This window comes from Nicotiana tabacum, chromosome 17 (genome assembly GCF_000715075.1).
Source record: "Nicotiana tabacum cultivar K326 chromosome 17, ASM71507v2, whole genome shotgun sequence".
Classification (NCBI taxonomy): Eukaryota; Viridiplantae; Streptophyta; class Magnoliopsida; order Solanales; family Solanaceae; genus Nicotiana; species Nicotiana tabacum.
The window spans coordinates 136,232,422-136,247,006 of NC_134096.1; the positions used below are offsets into that span (position 1 = coordinate 136,232,422).

General features: G+C 37.9%; 1 protein-coding gene across 1 annotated transcript; it reads left to right on the top strand.

Annotated features, from left to right (window-relative positions):
• Positions 1–727: 727 nt before the first annotated feature.
• LOC107801811 (lysine-specific demethylase JMJ26) lies at positions 728–14,003 on the top strand. The gene is made up of 14 exons (XM_016625202.2): positions 728–2,058; positions 2,146–2,258; positions 3,380–3,479; positions 3,584–3,725; positions 4,363–4,426; positions 4,513–4,622; positions 4,741–5,240; positions 6,193–6,522; positions 7,254–7,634; positions 11,662–11,734; positions 11,804–11,889; positions 12,644–12,763; positions 13,186–13,247; positions 13,608–14,003. Exons 1-14 carry the CDS (start codon positions 943–945, stop codon positions 13,666–13,668), a joined length of 3,258 nt encoding a protein of 1,085 aa, XP_016480688.1. The 5' UTR covers positions 728–942; the 3' UTR covers positions 13,669–14,003.
• Positions 14,004–14,585: the final 582 nt, after the last annotated feature.

Genomic DNA, 14,585 nt, shown 5'->3' on the forward strand with positions numbered 1-14,585 from the left:
TAAAACAGTTCAAACTAATTCTGTTGTGCATTTTACTCAATAGTTACCTACATGTTCTTTTTAATTTTTCACGTAGTAAAAGGGAAAATCTGACCCTTTTTCCTCTAGGAATTTTTGTAACATGTTTCGTACAAAACAAATTTCTATTTTCTTAGGCATAAAGAGTCCAATCAAATTGGCAGTACTTTAAAATGTCTTTCGGGAAGAAAAAAATGTTTACTGGCTTTATTTACTTATTTATTTGTTTATTAACATTTGAAAACAATTTCTAACTCTTGAGAGATAGGTATAAGTTTAACTCTGGTTTATTTCTCGATAACATTATGTTCCTGAAAATATTTTGGTTGAATTAATTTGATAAAATGTTTTTGATGAACAATAGTGTTAATATTAGTAGAAAACTACTCTTGCAGTTTTTTTAGTTTCCGAAAAGAAAAGAAAAGAAAACCTGCTTTAAAATCACTCATAGGTTTCATTTTATATGACATGCTTTCACCTTTTTATATATTTAAAAAAGAACAATTTTCCTTTTGTGCCAACTATTTAACCTTATTTTCAACGCTACTCATTTTAATTTTTTTTTTTGATACTTTATATATAATAATTGATTTTAATTCAGAAGACACCATTTATTTTTTAAACTTTATATAATACTCAATAAACACTTTCACATAAACGAGATAGAATATTAACTATTCATGTCATGCCAAAACTTTCATTTGAGAAGGAACTTTTGTGTTGATCCCAATTCCGAAACTTCCTTTCCAGAATGTATTTCTCAGAACTAATTAATGCTCTACCTCTACATAGTACTACACACGAAAACCAAGACAAAATATGAAATCCTTTCCTCTCTCCTCCCTTTCACTTTCCCTCTAAAAACTCATTTTCAACAAAACCGTACACAACCCAAACCTTAACCAGTACGATCAACAGGTCGGAATGAGGCCGGGGAAAGAGGAGGACAAGTGGTGGGACGACGAGACGATTATGGAGCTGGGGTTGAAGCCGCCGGAAGATCTCCGTTGCAGAAGGTCAGACGGCAAGAAATGGAGGTGCAACGGCTACAGGATCCAAGGTAAATCCCTGTGCCAGAAGCATTTTCTTAAACCACGTATAGAACATTTACGCCGTGAGAAAAGGGTTTCAGTGGTCAAGACGGTGAGAAGGAGAGAAGAAGAGGAGTCGTCATCCGTAGTGAAACCGCAGAAGAAACTGCGGGCAAGACGCAATCTAATAAGGGACAGCGATACGAGTGATTCTAGTGAGAGTGAGACGCATGATTTAAGTGAAGAACCAGAGGATGTAAAGCCTGTGAAGAAATCTCCTTTATGTGAGACGAAAATGGGGAGAAATGGAGAAGGTTTCGAGGAGAATGAGGTTGTTACATCGTTGACGATGATGAAAGATAGTAGTGTGGAATTTGAAAATGAGGATAGTTTAGATGATCAGATAAAAATAGGGGGTAAGGGTGAAAAGAAGGAAGATCTATTGTTTAATGAGGGATTTTCGGGAAGGAAAGAGGAAAAGAATGACAGTGCCAATGAATCAGAGGAGAAAGGTTGTTCCAATTTGATCAAATCTGCTGAAAAGTGTGTCACGACTGAATCTTCTTCGAAAGAAAAGCATAGAATGAAAGGGATTTCACAAGAGGAAGAAGAACATGGGAATGTTGAGAGGGATGGCTACGAGAATAAACCTGAAGGTGAGAAGGTTTGTGGAGTGGTTAAAAAAGGGATCGGATGTGAGCTAAGGAAAATGAGGTTAAAGGGGAATAGAGAGGATACTCCAAGTGCCGAGGAGGAGAAAGATGGTAACTTTTGTAATTTAAAGAGGAAGCATTCAGCTAAGTCACTGGAATCTCTTGCAGAAGGTGTTAAAACTGCATCTTTACTTAGGAGAAACAACAGAAAATTACCAGAGAAGAAAAGAGTGAAAGTTTCTTCGAAAAAGCAGAGTGATGATGAACAGGATTACTTTGAAGATCCAAAGGGCGTAAGAAGTAATAAGGGTAAAAACAAGAAGGTCGACAAAAGAAGGAGGCATTTTGATCGTGATGTGAGTTGATTTGCTCTACTCAGGACTTATTCTTTCTGTTGTAAGCTGTAATTACTGACCATAACTTGACATCATTTTACTAAGCAGAACTCAGATGATGATTGCCAGATGTGCCATCAGTGCATGAAAAGTGATCGAAAGGTTGTTAGGTGTCGAAAGGGTTGCCTCAAACGATATTGTAGCCCTTGTATTCAGAGATGGTAATAGTTTGTTGATTTTAACTTTGAGAGTTTCTCACTATTCTTGGCTACTGAAATTCTGTTTTTTACGTTAAAGAGTATTGTTCTAGGGTATCTAAGCTTCTTTTTTGGCGGCGTCTCATATTTCAACTGAACAGCATACTTGTAGATTGATAGCAGAGAGGAATCCATTTTAGTGGCTTATGTTCTGATTTTTTACTAGTGGGCGTCTGTGCTTTGGTTGGGAAGTTCACATGGAATAAGAACACTTGATAACAACTCCCTTATCAAATGCCTAAGTTACACATGGAAAATTACAATATTTTTGTCTGCTTTGTGTTTCTGAATGATTAGATAGATTAGTTCTTGATGTTATGTTCCTTCTGCAGTCATTTAATTGGTGTCATTCTGGTTTGTAGATGTACTTCATTCTAAGTAATGTTGTTTATGGACAACATATCCATATAATATCCATGACAGCATTAATGTTATGGTATGGGATGGAGGGTTTAATCTAAGGCAATGCCACTTTATATTTTACATGGCTACGTCTCTCAGATGTTTAGTAAAGCACAGAGCTAGATCAAGTGGAGGTTGATCCACAATAGCGATATCTTGCCCACCTGAATGGTCTAACTGGCTCAGCTGTTCAGTCACCGGATATTTTAGTGTTTACTGAGGGGATGCCTGTGGAGAACTACTTAGTAGAATGCCAATTAATTCTCTTTTCTCCACAGGATGATATTGGCGTAACCTATTCATGAATCCACCTCCTACTGACTAGCTTGAAAGATGGATCAGACTAGTTAACAACTGCTATTCATATTCCTGGACATTGCAAATGTTTTTTTTCTCTTTTCCGTTGACTACATTATGAATTTATTGATTTAACTTAGTAAAGATAATCAGGGGCCTCTTATAGTTTGAAACTGTAATTAAATAACAAAAATACTGCTGAACAAGCGCCAATCTGAACGTAGAATCTGTTGGCTATTTCAAACATGCATACACACACATATACATATACATATATTTTTATTTTGTTGGTAGGTGATCTATTTGCAAACATTTTTCTCTTCAAATCATCAATGGATGTAGGTGATCTATTTGCAAACGTTTTTCTCTTTGAATCATCAATGTAGGTACCCTCATCTGTCAGAGGAAGCAATTGCCGAGCAATGCCCATTTTGTCGTGAGAACTGCAATTGCAAAGATTGTTTACGCAAAAATATTGTCCCTAAGGTTAGATTTTGCCACATTTATGTTTCTTCATTCCACTTTCTGCTACAGACCTCCGGGCTTGTGATTGCGGCATGCTGATGCATTATCTACTCCTTATACTACAGGATCCAAAATATTTAGGAATACCACTGGAAAACAACGAACAAATTAAATGCTTGAAGTATCTTGTGAATGCACTTCATCCATTTTTGAGAGCATTTATCCGTGATCAAACCATAGAAAAGGAGATGGAGGCAAAGATAAAAGGTATTATGCATACCATTCTTTTTCATGGTCTCCTGGTGATATATGTGTACCCTTTTAGGACTTTTGCCTTTCATGCTGATATTTGTCCACATGGCCTTTGTTCTGAGGTATTATTTGGTCCTTCTTAGGTTGACTAGTTTGCACAAGTTTTCTGCTATCATGCTTTTTGTTGAAGGCATTGGTAGCTTGAAGAAAGCTTAGAGGCCAGACCAAAGTTCATAGGGCAGTAACTTGAATTCAAGTTACTAAATCTTATTACCTTTCTAAGAAGTCTGACTTATTACCAAATAGTTGGGAAGCCTTTCGAATGGGGTGCAGCAACTTAGCAATGCCTGAGATATGTTTCTTTGTAATAACTACAACATAATGCAACTTCACTTGAAATATTATTTCTTTCCATTTATATATCTTAGTCAGCTTGATACAAAACTTTAATCCCGTTTCCATGAGGGCTTAAGTGTGGGGTGGATTTACAAGATGTTATTACTTAAAGAAACTTTGGTCATTTTTCTAGGTGGTAAACTTCCTGTGATGTGATGGTTTTTTGTCGCTATTCTGCTGCTATTTCCTGGTGAATCTTTGTATTTTGACAAAGTATTTACCGAATATCTCATTTAAAGTGGTGGCTATGGTGCAGGATTGTCACTGTCACGGGTGACAATACCAAAAGCTACCTGTTATGAGGATGAGCGCGTTTACTGGTATGCCCCTTTCTTTGTCTTGCACTATTTCTCCCTTGGTCCTGGTTGTCTTCCCCATTGCCTTAATATGCTATGTTTCATCGCAGTAACAATTGCAACACCTCCATTATTGATCTCCATAGAAATTGTTCGATTTGTTCTTATGATCTCTGTCTGGCCTGCTGTCAGGAAATTCGAGAAGGTTGTTTTCTGGGAGGTGAGGTAGTGGTATTTGTTCAGTTTCATAATAGATGAAAACCTTACCTGCTAGGAGGAAAATCAATTGCGTCATGTTTATCTTGTAAAAATTTCTTCCTTCTTGACCAATAATGCAGATTGTGCAGATGAAGATAGAAAGCTCCCTGAGTGGAAAGCGACAGAAACTGGTGATATCCCTTGCCCACCAAAGGAAAGAGGTGGTTGTGGAAATAATCGCCTGGTGCTTCAGAGTTTCTTTGGTGAAAAGCGGATTCAACAGATAAAGAGGGAGGTTGAAAACTTAGTCAAAGCAAATTCCTCTGCCAATGAGACCCGCTCCATTGAAGAACATTGTTCCTGTAACTCTAAAAGTAGAAGAAAAGCAGCTTCCAGATCCTGTTCTGATGACAATTATTTGTTCTGTCCTTCTGCAAAAGACATACAGGAAGGGTACCTGGAACACTTCCAGACACATTGGAGAATGGGAGAACCTGTTATTGTAAGCAGTGTTCTTGAACTTGCGTCTGGATTAAGCTGGGAACCAATGGTCATGTGGCGTGCATTCCGTAACATAGCAATCAAGGAGGGCTCATCAGATTTGGTGGTGACAGCAGTTGATTGTCTTGATTGGTGTGAGGTGCATCATCTTTGATGGTCCCTTCTCTTTTATTTCCTGTCTTACTGGACTCATAATCTTTTGTTAGAACTTGCGCTTGATACTTTAATCTACCAAAACTTTAAGAGTTCAAGCAGGATTCAACCAACACGAGTAAGTAATTTCTGGAATTACAACATTATATTTATATTATGCAAGTGCACATTTTTCTATGAGAGATATGTAACCAGTTACAATCATGTGCTCCTTTTTCTCGTTTAGTTACCAGGTCTTTGAAGAGTCATATATTCCGAATATGAGTTATTGCTATGATATGCAGCTGCCATCTGGCAGTAGGTTTCCTTTCATATAAGTGATATCAATTAATGTTATGGGTTTTGCATAATTTATTCCTCGGATGCAATTAGCTATAACTTCCATATTGGTGCCAAACAATGATATTTAGAGAATCCAATGTAGCTTTCAGATGTCGTAGCCTGGGTGTTGTCTGATCTAACTCAAGCCTGAAATTGATATGTATAAACTTGAGGCAAGATAATTCTTCTTCTTTATCCATTTTTTTCCTTTTCTGATACAGTGATGCTAGTGTTATTGATCATGCGCCAAACTGATTCATTAATTAATTTGTTATGCTCTGAAGTTTTATATAACAAGAGCAGAAAGAGCATCTCATCAAATGTTTAAATACGTTTTCCTACAGTCAGAGTGGCCTAACACTTTGGCAAGTTCCAAAATGAGAAGTGATGCATTAAATGGGCGTTTGTGGATGAGATGGTTATACCACTACATGGTCTACCTATAAAAAGATCATCAGAGAATTAAAGCTAGGTTCAGTTGAAATGTGATATTGTTAGTTCAGGGAGTTCATGCTTCTTGGTTGATTGAATCACCATGGCTCTAAACTAGCTGATTAAAATGTGTCTTCAGTTAATCGGCGCTGAGATAAGCTTCTCTTTATCTTCATGTCTTTCAGGTGGATATAAATATTCATCAATTTTTTAAGGGTTATGTTGAAGGTCGAAGGCACCCAAGTTTCTGGCCCGAAATGCTTAAGCTTAAGGACTGGCCCCCATCTACAGAATTCGAGGAGCGGTTGCCACGGCATGGAGCAGAATTCATTAGAGCCTTGCCATACAAAGAATACACACATCCCCATTCTGGTATTCTTAATGTTGCTTCCAAACTTCCAGATGGTATACTGAAGCCAGATCTGGGTCCAAAAACATATATAGCATATGGATTTGCCGAGGAACTTGGACGCGGAGATTCTGTGACAAAGCTTCATTGTGATATGTCTGATGCGGTAGGCATTATGAGTTGAATAGTTGGTCTCCAGCACATTAATTACTGACCTTTGATGTCATTGGAAACTGTTTAAATCTTATGCTGGAACACACTTATGTGAAAACAGGCCTGGAGGGGTGGCTATACAAAACTTAGTTATTAATTTAACATAGTGTCAATTGATCTAGCATAATTACTTTTTAACATATTAAATCTCCCGTTGCTATACACCTTTAAGTTTTATTTTTGAAAGCAACAGAAAAAGATAAGGAAGAAAGAAAATCAGGTTCTACTTTATATCCGGAACATAATTGATTATACTGGATTTACTGATTAAAAATAATAATACTGGATTTACACAAAGAGCTACTGAACTTGGAGAAACGTATAGCGAACTCGGAGAAGCTTCAACTTATGGAAAAGATACAGGAGTTCTCAGGACTAGAACTATTGTTTCACATGCAGTAACACAAAGAATAGACTTTTCTGGACATAAGTTTCCCAGATGAAAGATCAATTTTTATGCCTAAAAGTAGAACTATTAAGGTGGGCTCTATATTCACCTTCAAAACTGGAGACCTGCAGAATCTTGCATTGACAACTCAATGCAGGGATTTCCTTCTCCTAAACCTGGTGGTATTTGTTTGTAACTCTGAAGAACTTAAAATTACCTTTTAATATTGTTTCACACCATTTTCCAGTCTTATTTTAATTGTAAAAATTAACTTGCTATTTTTCTTCATGTTGCAGGTGAATGTTTTAACGCATACTGCTGATGTAACTATTGATAAGTGGCAGCTTTCAAAAATTGATAAGTTGAAGCAAAAATACGCTCAAGAAGAACTCTATAATGCCAATAGAGATGATCATCTAGTTCCTAAGAGTGATTTTGCATCTGCAAAACAAGAAAAAGCGAGTGATTCTTTTCCCTCTGAGCGGAATGTGCAATTGGAGGGCAGTTTATCTTCTGATCAGGTGGTTGCTCTTGGAAACAAGTTTGACGGATCAGAGGAAGAAAATGGCGGTGCAGTTTGGGATATCTTTAGGAGACAGGATGTTCCCAAGCTCGAGGAATATCTTAAAGAGCACTACAAGGAATTCAGGCATACGCTTGGTTCTCCGGTGGACCAGGTGCATACCTCATTAATGTGAAGCATATGCATAAGTGTGAAGAAAGAATTTCCTTCAATCCATTAAACGTGTCCTACTTTGACCTGTTCTACTATTAAGAGTAATAATTCGAATTAATATGTAAAGGAATATGAAATAGTAGTTTGAAATGTGAAAAAGTGGATAGTTAATTGTAAGATGTCATGTCAATTTTGATGGTAGCGTTTAGTTGCATTTATTTGAATTGTTGGATGGTGAGAAACATATCATTTAAAGATAGATAAAGTATTAGGGATTAAACCAAAAGAGTATAAATAGTCACCTTTATAGGGATGAGAGTCTCATTGATATGTTTGCAATCTCAATATACTATTTTCGTGTTGTTATTATTATTATCATCATCGCCGTCATCATTATCATCATCGTTATTATTATCGTTATTATTATTGTTGTTATATTTGTTATATTTTTTATAAGGTAAATAATTTTATTGATGTTTGGAGAAAAACCTCCTGTAAACAAGTATATCAAAGAGTAGAGAACATCGGAATATGATTGTCTACAAAAGTCACCAATCATCTATACAAGTAGGGACCTTGTAGGTGCACCAAAATGGAACTAAAACCACTAGGTCATGGTATAATGGGAACCCAACATGTTTTTCTGCAAGGACAATGGGTTTGCAACATGGGGATCATCTATGGGACGCGCTATTCATACCAGTAATTGCAGCACTTAGCAAGATGATGAATATGCCTATGTCGGTTGAGTACCTAAAACTATGCAGCAATAAGGGAACACATACAGGTATATAATCTGCTATTCAGTTGATACGCTTGTGATGTGCGTTGTGGAGACGAAACGACTTTAAATCTAAAGAACTTATTGCCTATTGTTTAAAGTAGTCTTGAGTATGAATAAATCTAAAGAAATGTGAAATTGCACTGGCGGGAGATGTGAACAATGTGGAAGGACTGGCAGAGAGAAAAAGAATAGTCTTCTTAGTCTTTCGCTTGTATGTTGATATCGATAATAGTGAAAATTAGCAATATTGACTCAAATTTGGATTGTCGTTTGGGAGAGACCAGGCAAATACAATATGGAATACAGTGGCTGAAGAATCTCAGACTTAGCAGAGTGACGAAACAGATATTTATCTTTGGGGGGTGGGGTGGGGTGGGGGGGTTTCTGATAGAGTTGTTTATCCAGTAGTCCTACATATTAGATGTTCTTGTTATCACTACCGGCTACATTAACACAGAGTTTTAGATAATACAAAGAGAATCTTTTTTTTTTGGGGGGGGGGGGATATTGATTGCTGGGGAAAAGTATCATCATGTTGTATGGAAGAAGGCTCATCCCCTATAAAAGTGGGGGTCTTGGAGTAGGGGGATTCAAGAGTGTCCAATATATTATTAGTATATGAAGGTTCGGAGTGTAGGCACGCTTTGTGGATATGGGTCATTTTTTACGAATGTGAAGTCTAGGGAGGGAATTGGAGAATAATTTGATAAAGCAACCATATTGAGTGGCATCATTGAAGAACATAGTGCAAGGGGGGAAGATTCTTTTGAAACTGTTAGTTGTAGAAGGAATAAAGCAGTTTCCGGAAATAGAATGATGAGGTGATAACAATCGACGAGAATCATTTCCATCCATGTTCAACATCTTTAGTCAACTGAGAGCAGTCATTTATCATATATTTAGTATGGCGAGGTGCAATTGTGTGGGGATCAAACTTTCAGGAGGAACTGACAAGATTAATTAATGGAAGAACTCAATAGGTTGTTGGAAGTTCTATACTACCAAAATCTTTCATTAATGGAAAGGGACACTTGGAGATGGGAAAGCAATAGAGACGGGACGTTGGGCATTCGCATTCTAGTCATACTAACAACATATTACTTGAGAGGGAGAATAAGCGACTTCCTCTCACTGCAATTTGGGTTCCCAGAGTGCGAAGATAAGTCTCATTTACGTTAGGACGACAACATTGGGTTCTAGTTTAATAATTTGAGGAATTTATATAAGCTGTTTGTCACATGCCCAAATCCTTACATTGGGTAGCGGCACCTGCTCGCCCGTGCGGCGCCTGCAGTTCCCCTCGCTGCAGGCCAGCCTGTTTCCTATCGCAGGATTCCCAAGCACGATCCTGTGCCTGTTGGTGGGGCTTGCCCGTAGGCTCGCCCCAACTTGTGCCGCCCGTAAGATGTCTAGGCCTTTGGCCCTAGACATGTCGTGGCGCTTCATCTTAGGATCACAATCCATGCGCGCCCTGGGGGATTGGCTTAGGACATGTCTTGTCCCTCGCCCAAGACTGAGCATCGCTCCCGCGTGCACAGCCCAATCCTCAAGCTTGACACTCGCCTAGTGCATCCGCGACTAGCTCGTGCCTCGCCCGAGTAAGGCAACCTTTAGCCCTTGGCCATTGTCATGCGCGTCTTTCGTGCCATGCCCATACATTGCCCTCGCGACACGCTTCCATCCCGAATAGTGCAGTGTCGCCCCACAACTGCACCTTTAGGCCAACGGACCCTTGCTTGCATGGTTGAACCCAAGCCATGCTCACAAGTCGACACATGATGCCCCTATGACAAGTGCGTCAAGTATCCAATCGGCACGGAGGTCTCGTTCCAACATTCGGCAGCCCGCGGGGCTGGCCGTCCCACACATCGAGCCTCCAGCGCTGATGCCCAACGCTAGCCCGAAGGCGTTGCGCCGTCCATAGAGTTTCCAAACTCATATGGATACCTTTGACACTCCTTTGAGTCATCTAGGCAGGCCCTTGAGGTTGCCCCCAAGGTAGCTCGTTCTATACAGCTTGGTGGCAGCACGTATGGGGGAGGCAGGTCGGAGCTTTCATCACCTATACCCCCTTATATATGCTTAAAATTAAAAAGCCTAAGTTGCCCGAGTAGACAGATCTACGTCAGACAATCAGAAGAGCCTTTTCTCACCAGTTCTTGGCCGAAATCACAACTCCAAAGTGCGACTTGTGACATGTTGCTTCATATATGGAATGTTTACCACTTATATCAGGTGTCGTACACAATATCTAATAAGTTCGGAATTGAATGACTAATGCCACAAACAGTGAAATATTTGATACTTGGATGGAAATTAGAAGTGCAAAGAAAAAGGATAGAAAGGGAGGTGGTTCCATTGGCGATACGGATAAAATGTAAGGGAGAAAAAGAAGAGTGTTTTAGTGCGGGGGAAGGAAGAGAAGGCGCAAGCTTGGAGTGTTACCCACTTATGTGGGTTGTTTGGAGAGAGAGAAATAGAAGAGCTTTTGAAGGTGTAGAGATGAGCTTTGTTCAGTTGAGTAGTAGCCACTAGCCTCTTATCCCTTATTTCTTTTCAGTGCACCTATGAGGTTCCTTGTTGTATAGAAGATTTTGTGTCATTTGTAAAAAAACCAACTCTTTTTGCAGGTTTCCAATTTTTTTTGGGTATACCTCTTGTATACGGGCTTTGTGCACATTTTAATGAAATTTATTTACTTTATAAAAAAGAAGAAGAGCATTTTAGGGAATTGGAAGCACTTATGTGAATGTATGTGGTTTGCTTCATTTTGTTTTCACTTTTGGAGTACATGAGACATTCCAATGAGCTGTGAGGATTGGAATTTGGATGTTTTTCTGTAGAGAAACAGGTCTCGTTCCATGATCTTGTCATTTTTGTACATAACTTGTATATGCGGTGTTTTTCTCCTCAATCACATAAACAAATGATATATCCTTGAAAAATAAAGAAAACAAAGTAAACTAGTATAGCGCTTAGGAGCGTTTTTTTTCATGCCAGTGCATGCTGGCTGGTGATACTTGTGTTATCTTGTTTACTTTGCTGATCATTAACTTGTAAAGTGCAATATGTAGTTGCAAGAATTATTTTTTCTATCAAATTCTTTAACTGTTTCTCTGGTCAAATTTTGTTTTTGGGTCGTAAATAGAACATACACATTCCGATGCTGCTAAATCATTTAAGAATTTATCTAATTGAAATGTTCGTCATCAATGATTATTATTTTGTTAATTTAACTTTGTAGGTTGTTCACCCAATTCATGATCAAGTTTTCTACTTAACCGCATATCACAAGAAGAAACTCAAGCAAGAGTTTGGTTAGTGCTGTACCTATTTAAACTTCATCGGTCTTGTGCTTTCCTTAGTAACTTATTTTGGTACTATAGGCATTGAACCGTGGACATTTGTACAAAAACTTGGAGAAGCAGTTTTCATACCTGCTGGTTGTCCCCATCAAGTTAGAAATCTTAAGGTACAATATTCTTTTGTCACTTTTATGCCATATCATTCTTAATCATGAACCTAATTATAGAAGCTATTTCACATGGACCATATTGCTTGCTTCGTCCACAGTTCCCAACCTGATAAAAAATGCCCAGTCACGCACAAAGAAATAGGGGAAAATGAACCAGAGGCATAAGAAAAGATTGGAAAATTAACTTATTTTCTTTTCACTACGGGTTTGGCATGATAGATTTCTTAAAACAACTCTGATGTTATCTTCTCATCTTCATGCACATCCATGCTACATGAACCTCAACACTGTCTGCTTATAATCTTCTGATGTCCTTTGGAATTTTATAGTGGAAACCTTTTTATGCAAAATGCTAACGATGGAACTCAACATACAGTCATCACATATCTGATTGATAGCAAATATTCTGTACCTAGTAACAGCTATAAATTTTTGTTTCCTGTAACTCATTTTTTCGAGGCTACTTCTTGCTTATGCAATCAATTGCGTTACTGGAACTATCAAAGTGCATATCACCACGATAGAACTCTTACATAAACTTTTAAGTTACAACTGTGAACTGTTCCTGGCTATTACAATTAGCAGGTTGAACAGGAAGTGTGGTATGGCGAAATATTTGTGATCTTGGCTTAATACACACTAGCGAGACACATGAATAAATTTATAACATTTCTTGCTTCTTCGGTATCATGATTCTGTTTTCCCCTTTTATCTCATCTGCCTCAATCCTTATTTTTTGGGGGCATTACAGTCATGTATAAAGGTTGCTCTTGATTTTGTCTCACCTGAAAATGTGGGCGAGTGCATTCGCTTGACTGAGGAATTTCGTCTTCTTCCCGGAAAGCACAGGGCTAAAGAGGACAAATTGGAGGTGAGTTCTATTTTTTGATTCCAGAGGCATGCTTAATACTTCTGTTGATGATCTTCAGTAACTCTTTAAATTTACTCGAGCTAATCGATAATTTAGGTGTTACAGTGGGTATCTTCAGTAGTAGTTGAGCTAATTGACATATTAGTCGTAGTTCTGTGGAAGAAGAGGTTATGCCTAGATGAGAATAGACTGAAATATAAATCAAGATAGTGGAGAGGATAAATTTTGCTGTTTGCTGAACATAGAGGAAGAACATTGTAAAGTGAAATTAGGTGGAGGAAAACTGGAAAAAAGGAGGGGGCGGAAAGTACAACTTATACCTTTTTATTATTTGAATTTTAAAGTTTTCCTTTTTGTTTATGAAGTTCGTTACCGGTATTTGCTGTGGGGGTATAATATTTCATGTTCGCCTTCTGCTTTAGGTGAAGAAGATGGCTCTATATGCACTGGAGAAGGCTGTAGCTGATCTAAAGGACCTTGAATGGTGAGTGGAATAATTCAGTTTTTCCCCATCTTAGTGAATGCACGTATTAGCTATTTATCTGCTTCTCTATGTTATTAATTGTTGTAGTTGAGATTTGAATTTTTCTTTCTTATCCCTTACCTCCTACACTATCACCATTTGCACTAGCACAAATTCTTTGATATAAACATACTTGGTAAATTCTCCAGATAAAATGTTATATGGTTAAATAGGAATATCTCTTTTCTCAGTTTTGTATCTGCTAAAATTTCCTAGCTTTGCATTTGCTTCTTGTCTTGAAAAATTTGAGTGTTGTTCATCTCTTCTGCTGAATATGATTATTTTTCTCACTTGTGATAAAATTTATCTGGATGTGCTCAGTATTGACAGAATCAAGGTTCAGCAACCACATTTGAGTACTGAGCAGTCTTGTTCAAACTAAAGAGCGAGTGAAATAGTTTCATTCTGTCATCGATGTACATATGCTTGTGACTATTATCTGGTGATCATGAGTAGAGTGCTGCAAATGACTCCTGTATATCATCTAATCCTTACTGTCTCAGCCAAAACATGGATGCTAAGCACATTAGCCGTGATGCATATTACAGTTCCAACTTAGAAACACTAGGAGATTCGGGGTTCTACAGTGTCATTACTGCGCCATTGGCAATATGAATGGTTTTTGTTTCACAGGGTAAACTAGCAAAGTTTTTAGCTTGTATCTTATTTTGAAACTTTTGTTGACCTGATTTAGTGGATTTGCCTTTTTGAATCCAACGATGCTTTGCCTTAACCCTCTACGCAATTACCATGGGCAACTGCATGATTTCTGCTATTAAGTCAGTGCTGGGAGAAAGTACGCCCGTCTCTTCTCCTTTGCTTATGATATAGTTCAGACTATTTTTTTTTGTGCAAAGTGTAGGTGATCTTTCTTGGTCCCTTTTCTGTTTTCTGTATTTGCAGAGGTGCTGTTGTGTAAATGTAGGCCTCTATTCTGTCGTCAATTTCACTTGTGCCACCCTGAAATCAGAAAATTTGAGTAGTTCCTTAATTATGCATGATAATCAACTCAAGACAATTTTAGAGTGGCCTCTCTTGTTTCTTAAACCGTTAGTTGTAGCAATCATGATGTACCTATTAGTCAACCTGCCATTTTATTTTGTTAATAAATAGTATTACGGAATTAGAAGAAACATTTATGTCCGTTAACTAAATTTAGGAATCGACAAAGCATAAACTTTTATCCTTTTGAGTTTCAATTCTCAGTTTCTCCTCGTCTCTTTTCATTATCCTTGATCTTTACGTAGAAGTCCCACGTAAAAAACTATGCTTGCTTTGATTCTTACATTTGGTATTCTT